Source organism: Solanum tuberosum, unplaced genomic scaffold, assembly GCF_000226075.1.
Source record: "Solanum tuberosum cultivar DM 1-3 516 R44 unplaced genomic scaffold, SolTub_3.0 scf00060, whole genome shotgun sequence".
NCBI lineage: Eukaryota > Viridiplantae > Streptophyta > Magnoliopsida > Solanales > Solanaceae > Solanum > Solanum tuberosum.
This window is the reverse complement of record NW_006238985.1, coordinates 483127-490874: the sequence shown is the minus strand read 5'-3', so window position 1 is coordinate 490874 and position 7748 is coordinate 483127. Positions and strand designations below refer to the sequence as shown.

The 7748-nt window shown below is 32.4% G+C and overlaps 1 protein-coding gene across 1 annotated transcript; it reads left to right on the top strand.

Annotated features, from left to right (window-relative positions):
- The first annotated feature begins 364 nt into the window (after positions 1-364).
- Positions 365-4590, top strand: LOC102603596 (respiratory burst oxidase homolog protein B-like). The gene is given in 12 exon segments (NM_001288052.1): positions 365-960; positions 1043-1202; positions 1545-1593; positions 1683-1796; positions 1893-2321; positions 2408-2794; positions 2896-2991; positions 3081-3196; positions 3288-3390; positions 3496-3569; positions 3646-4145; positions 4367-4590. Coding segments are annotated over 12 exon segments (2604 nt in total). The 5' UTR covers positions 365-494; the 3' UTR covers positions 4477-4590.
- Positions 4591-7748: the final 3158 nt, after the last annotated feature.

The window sequence follows — 7748 nt, the reverse complement described above, 5'->3', positions numbered from 1 at the left end:
TTTCTATATATTATTATCACAAAACAAGTATTAGGTGAGATGTTATTACACATCCATTTAGTTAAAATTCCTACATTCATCTTTTTCATGTATTATATCTTCTTAAATAGGATATCATGTTCAACTTTTGACCTTATAATTACATCCAATTTCATATAGAAAAACAAATAAATATAAAATGTTTGACCACTTACATGAGTTCGTTATATTTTTGTAAGTTGAAGAGAAATTCCCAATTATTCAAAAACAATACAAAATCCGCCCCCTGATTTCCCTCTTATCTGACTTTTCCCTTCTCCCTTAATTCCTTGTATATATATATATATACATCACCTTTCTTCTTCAATTTCTCAACTCAATACTCATTACTATTTTTTCAATCTTTCTCATAATTTTTTTTTCTACATTATTGTTACATAGGTCGATACTACTTGTTATTAATTTCATTTTGACAAAAAAAAAAAAAACAGAGGAAAAAAGAGCGGGAAAATCAAATGGAGATCGAAAACACGAGGGATTCAGATAGTATGAGAGGATCGAGAGTAGGATTCAGCGGTTCATTAGTCAGTGGGAAGAAAAGTGCAAGGTTCAAAGATGATGAATCGTATGTAGAGATCACTCTTGATGTTCGCGATGATTCTGTTTCGGTTCAAAACATTAAGGGAGCTGATCATGAAGCTGCATTGTTAGCTAGCAGGCTCGAAAAGAGGCCTAACAATACGCTTGGATCACAACTTTCGTTTCATCTGAGGCAAGTTTCGAAGGAATTGAAAAGAATGACTTCTTCTAATAAGTTTCAGAAAATTGATAGGAGTAAGTCTGGTGCTGCTCGTGCTCTACGTGGACTTCAGTTCATGAACAAGAATGTAGGAACTGAAGGATGGTCTGAGGTTGAATCGCGATTCGATCAACTTGCTGTTAATGGAATGCTAACAAAATCATTGTTTGGTCAATGCATAGGTTTGTTTGTTCATTACACAAATTCTTTTGGATTTATACAATAAAGTTGATAATAATTACATTATTTTGTACTTGTAATCAGGTATGAAGGAATCAAGTGAGTTTGCTGAGGAATTATTTGATGCTCTAGCTAGGAAGAGATGCATCACATCTCCCGCGGTGACTAAAGATGAGCTACGCGAATTCTGGGAACAAATAACAGATACTAGCTTTGATGCCCGGCTGCAAACTTTCTTCGACATGTAAGATTTTATATAACTCTTTACAGATAGAATTTCACAAATATGATACTAATGTAAGAGTTGATGATCACTCAACTAAATAGTTATATTGTGGTTTTCTGAGATAATAACTATTAGTTGAGTAACTATCCTATGAATCAACCCTATAACATAATGAATGCTAATGATGTCTTGAACTGTAACACCAGTCTATTACATGCCACATATCGCTACTACTTTGAACATTTTCGATTAAGTCAGCACTTTGTCATTAGATTCTCAATAGGAAAACTTGTTTAAGTTCTGCATTGATATGGTAAAAGATATTGTTGATAGCTAATAATGGTATGATAAAAAAAATAGGGTGGACAAAGATGCAGATGGGAGAATTACTCAAGAAGAGGTGAAAGAGGTGAGATCTCAAGATGATTATTGAACTAATTCATGAAATTATACGAATTCAAAGAACTCTAAACTCATACTTTGTTTATATGCTTATAGATCATCACTCTTAGTGCTTCTGCAAATAAGTTGTCAAAAATCCAAGACAATTCAGATGAATATGCAGCTCTCATCATGGAAGAACTAGATCCAGGCAATGTTGGATACATTGAGGTTCGTTTTGAAACAAGAGTTTAAGTTATATACACTGAGTATAAAACAAATTCTTAAACAAGGACATGAGCTTATAAATGGTTGTATTTGATGCAGCTGTACAACTTGGAGACATTGCTTCTTCAGGCTCCGAGCCACTCGATGAATCTTTCAACAAACAGCAGAGTTCTGAGTCAGATGCTCAGTCAGAAACTTAAGCCAACGAAAGAGCGAAATCCCTTTAAAAGATGCAAAAGAAGGCTGGACTATTTCATTGAGGACAATTGGAAGAGGATTTGGGTGATGGCTTTGTGGCTATCAATCTGTGCAGGACTCTTTACATGGAAATTTATTCAATATAAACGTCGTGCTGTCTTTGATGTTATGGGCTATTGTGTCTCTGTAGCAAAAGGAGGTGCTGAAACAACAAAATTCAACATGGCTTTAGTTCTATTGCCAGTATGCAGAAATACCATAACTTGGCTAAGAAGTAGGACTAAGCTTGGGAAAATAATTCCCTTTGATGATAACATCAATTTCCACAAGGTATATAGCCTGAAAATAGAAATGGAAACACGAAATCTTTGAACTTATACTGATTTTTTCGTGTTCTTTGATGCAATTTTGTTTAGGTTATTGCATTTGGAATAGCAGTTGGTGTAGGCTTACATGCAATTTCACACTTAACATGTGATTTTCCCCGGCTGTTACATGCCACGGATGAGGAATACGAGCCAATGAAGCCATTTTTCGGAGATGAAAGGCCAAACAACTACTGGTGGTTTGTGAAAGGCACGGAAGGATGGACCGGTGTTGTGATGGTGGTCCTTATGATCATAGCCTATGTACTAGCCCAACCATGGTTTCGTAGAAACCGACTCAATCTTCCATCAACAATCAAGAAACTCACTGGATTTAACGCTTTTTGGTACTCCCATCACTTATTTGTTATAGTCTATGTCCTCTTCATCATTCACGGATACTTCCTCTACCTCTCAAAGAAATGGTACAAGAAAACAGTAAGTTCTTAACAAAGTAAATCATATCTAATACTAATCATGCCCTGCCTTGCCATAAAATGAATCTAATATCTTTCTTTTTTCTCCGAAACATTGAGCAGACGTGGATGTATATCGCGGTGCCTATGATACTATATGCTTGTGAACGTCTGCTTCGTGCATTTAGGTCCGGGTACAAGGCAGTGAAGATTTTGAAGGTACATAAGAGCTTAGACCATTGCAAGCATTAAGATTCCTAGTTCGATTACATGTGAATAGAATTTTTATCTAAAATTCGAGTTTTCAGGTAGCTGTATATCCTGGAAATGTAATGGCAGTGCACATGTCTAAGCCTCAGGGCTTTAAGTACACAAGTGGACAGTACATTTTAGTGAACTGTTCTGATGTTTCTTCATTTCAATGGTAAGTTTGAAATAAACTAAGCTCTTGATCAAATAAACTGAATACAAATTATTATTTAACTTCTAAAAATCATGCACATTCTGTAATGTAGGCATCCGTTTACTATCTCCTCAGCTCCAGGAGATGATTACCTAAGTATGCACATTCGAACATTGGGTGATTGGACATCTCAGCTTAAAACTCTCTTCTCTAAGGTATCGAATTCATAAAATCAGTAATAACACAGCAAAGACGAAATCTTTTGAAGAAACTTATGCTCATTTGGAAGACTAATAATGCTTGTACTGATCATATTTTAGGTCTGTGAGCCTCCAACTGGTGATCAAAGTGGCCTTTTAAGAGCAGACATAGCGAAAGCCGACTATAAGCCTAGGTAAGGGAGTAAAGTTTGAAAATTTATTTTCCCCTGAATTCTGTACACATTATTTATTCATATCAATGTATAACAGATTGCCAAAGCTCTTGATTGATGGCCCTTATGGAGCACCAGCACAGGATTACAAGAAATACGACGTAGTCCTCTTAGTAGGCCTTGGCATTGGGGCAACACCTTTGATAAGTATAGTAAAAGATGTGCTCAATAACATCAAGCAACAAAAGGACATCGAAGATGGCACTAAAGGTAGTAAAAGAAGTCCTTTTGCAACTAAACGAGCTTACTTCTATTGGGTAACACGCGAGCAAGGCTCGTTTGAGTGGTTTAAGGGTGTGATGGATGAGGTCTCGGAGAACGATCAAGAAGGCCTAATTGAGCTTCACAACTACTGCACCAGCGTTTATGAAGAAGGCGATGCCCGGTCTGCACTAATCACAATGCTTCAGTCAATCCACCAAGCTAAGAGTGGCGTCGACATTGTCTCTGGGACAAGAGTCAAGACTCATTTTGCTAGACCAAATTGGCGCCAAGTTTTCAAACGTGTTACAATTAATCATCCTGATCAAAGAATTGGTTAGTACTTATCTAGCATCTTTAATTATTATTCATTAAGATTAATATAGTTTTGAGGTTTATCGAAAACCGCCTCCTACTTCACAACGTAGGGGGTAAGCTAAGGTCTTCGGTCTTCCTAGACTATATCCTATCCAGACCTCACTTGTTGTCATCGTCGTCAAATTTAATGTTTTGCTCCATTTTTGACATTCTTATTTTTTAATTCATCTATATGACAGGTGTGTTTTATTGTGGTCCACAAGGTCTAGTTGGAGAACTAAGACATCTATCTCAAGATTTCTCACACAAGACAGGCACAAAGTTTGAATTTCATAAAGAAAATTTCTAGGGTTCAAACTTATTTATTATATATGTAACATAAGTCTCATAGGTATTTATTAATTATTATGTAATATAATTATATATTTTCTTCATTTTTATATTTATTTTTACTTTTGAGATGCATGCTGAGCTTGACTCCAATTAATATGGAATGATGTTAGAAAGCAAAATACTTTGTCAGCTATATAAAGCTCTAACCTGTAAAGTTGATTACTAGAACTCAAATCTATCTGGAATTTGCTTTTAATAGCTTCCACTAAAAAAATTAGGCTAACATATATTATATATATTCATATATATACCTTATCTCTGAGGTTTCCTCTATTTGATTTGGATCCTACTATGCAAAAATAAATAGGTGTCAATTTAGCCACCATTATATACCTGGATTTCTTACATATCTTTTCTGATTGAAAAAAAGAGAGGAAATAAAAAAGAAAGAAAAGTTGGAAAGGGACAACATATTACAAACGAAAAGGAAATATTGAATCCAAAAAGCTAATTAGTTTGCATAAAATAATTTATTTATTTAAAGAGAGGGTGAATGATATTTTTCAAAGTTGAGAGAGAGTTAGATTTTTAAATCAAAGTCCGAGGTGTAGATGATTTTCTACTTAAAGAAATATATTTAAGAGACTATTTTAGCCTACATCAAGCATAAAGGACCATTTTTGTTATTTTCTCAACATTTTATAAAGTATTTATACATGATTAGGGGCGTACTATGATTAGGTTCTGGAAAAAAAAGAAGCGATATTCATGGATTTTTTAATTAGACTTTTTAAGTATATCCTAATTGTTGTTTATCTCCTCTAATTATACTGTCTTCTTCATATCCTGTTGTATATAAAAGTTCAAGTCCACAACTAGTACTAATAGTCTAATATAACAAGTGCCTAATTAAGTGGACCTTCACTAGCAGAAAAAGGATTTAGAAGTAGACAAATCTTACTTTCCAATTGAATAATTACGTTTTTTTTATTTAGCTTTTAGACCTAATTTCATGGTAATATTCCATCCGTTCCTATTTATATATCGTCCTTATTAAAAATAGATGTTTTTTAATACTCGTCATTTCTCAAAAATGCATAAATAACACTATTTTTCCTATTTTGCCCTTGAGAGTTATTAGCCTTGAAAATAAGAAATTGTCCAACGTAGAAAAACTAAGTAATTAATTCATGTTCATTTAATAAGAACTTGATTTCAAAAGAACACTAAATAAAAGTACAATGATAAACTTATCTAATTTCTTAAGGGGCGTGAAATCTAAAATGATGACATATGAATAGGAACAGAGGGAGTAATAATTTTATCCTAAAAATATTTATCTAGTATTTGCATTCTTCGTTTCATTTTACTTGATCCCTATATCAAAAAGAGATATTTCATTTTACTTGTACATTTTAGTAAACCAAAAAAGTTTTTTTCTTCATACTACCCTAGTATATAAAGTAGTAATAGTCGAACTTAGAGTTTCAAATAATATTAATAAGGTTAGTTTAATAAAATTCACCCCTCACTAAAATTTTCTTAAAAGATGTGTCAAGTCGAAAAGAGTCAAATAATATGAAATCGAAGGAATAAATAAATGTTATGAGAGCTGAGGGTGGAGATTAGGGCGTGTGGATGAGAGCTATGACGGGAAAGGGGGGGAGGAAGGATTTAAGGGAAAGGGGTAAAAATGAGGTGTGTTGGAGGCTGAGAGAACACCGTCAATAAAAAAATTGGAAAAATATTTTTTGATTTCCAATATAAATTTATTTTTTTAAAAAAAGGACCTAATTCTAAGAGTTTGTATTTTTAATTACTAATAATCAATTTTTGGGGGGATAAAGTCCAACTATTTAAACTTTTGTAAATCTTGATCTTCTAAGGCAAAAAGAAATATGCCAATGTTAAGTTTACAATTTGGCAACCAACAACTTTTTAAGAGAGACATTAAAATATGAATTTGGACCAACCAGCATATAATATAAGGGAAAACAATCATAGCCTGAAGTAATAAAAATTAAAAATGGTCATGTCTATGCATTTAGAAAAGAAATAAATTTAGTTATATTACATTGACCGTGAATAAAATTTTCACACCCATCAAGTTAATTAATTTTGTGCAGCAGGTTTCTATTCTATGATACATTTTTTCTTTTTTAAAAAAAATATAAATAATATATATTGCAGATTTGAAATTATCTCATGTACATGGTCATACTATGGTTGGCAAAATCAGTCCATAAAATTATGACCATTTTATTTGTTTAGGTTTAGACAAATTAATAACCTGCTTATTTTTTTTTTAGTTAAACTCATTTTGATCCGTATAATTCAATTCATTCTAAATCTGGCCAGAGATGTAGTCCTCGTTTGAAACTTTTTCTAAATATTTTTAATAAGATATTTTTTATTTGAAATGATTTATATAGTGATAATATAAGGGAAAATGTTTTATAACGTATTCAAATAAATTATTCTGAAATCAAATTTTGAATCAAATCGAAGGAGTAGTAAGAATTGAATTAGTTGAATTATAATTCAATTTTAGCTCATTTCATTACCTACCTATTTCAGCTCGAATAACATTTTGGATAAATTACATATATACACAACTTTAATTTACTTATTCTCTATTTTTCCCTACCTTTTAAAAATATTACTTAAATCCCTTCTTTCTCTTAATTTTAAAAACTACCTGATACATAAAAGTCACCAGCCAAATTCACATTCACCACTGTCTTTTTCTCTCCTATTTTCTCTCCCTAAATTCACTCCAAATTCTTAGTAGTTACAAAATCTATAGCCAAATTTGATTTTCAACAAGTTCAAACTAATGAAACATTAAAAAAAAAAAATTAAACTAACCAAACATAAAAAAAAAATTACGAAAAATGTTTTCCATAATACCAGATACAAACCTCGTTTCTTTTTCATATTTTGTTCATACTAATCACGTCCAATAATAGTAAAAATTGAATTAAAAGAGGTGTATTTCCTCTTTAATATAATCCTATACGATTAAATGGATTTGTTGGAAACACTTCCTTAATTAACTTTAGGCTGATTTTTGATTAGTTGCATATTATTTGGTAATAATTAATAGGGAAAAGGCTCAAATATGCCATTGAACTTTCAGAAAAGGCTCATTTATGTCATCCGTTAAAAATTTGGCTCATCTATGCCATTACCGTTTAAGAAAAGGCTCATTCATGCCATTATTTTTTAACAGTAGTTTTGCAAAACCATTTTTTACACGTGGCCAATTATAATTCGGCCACGTCATTA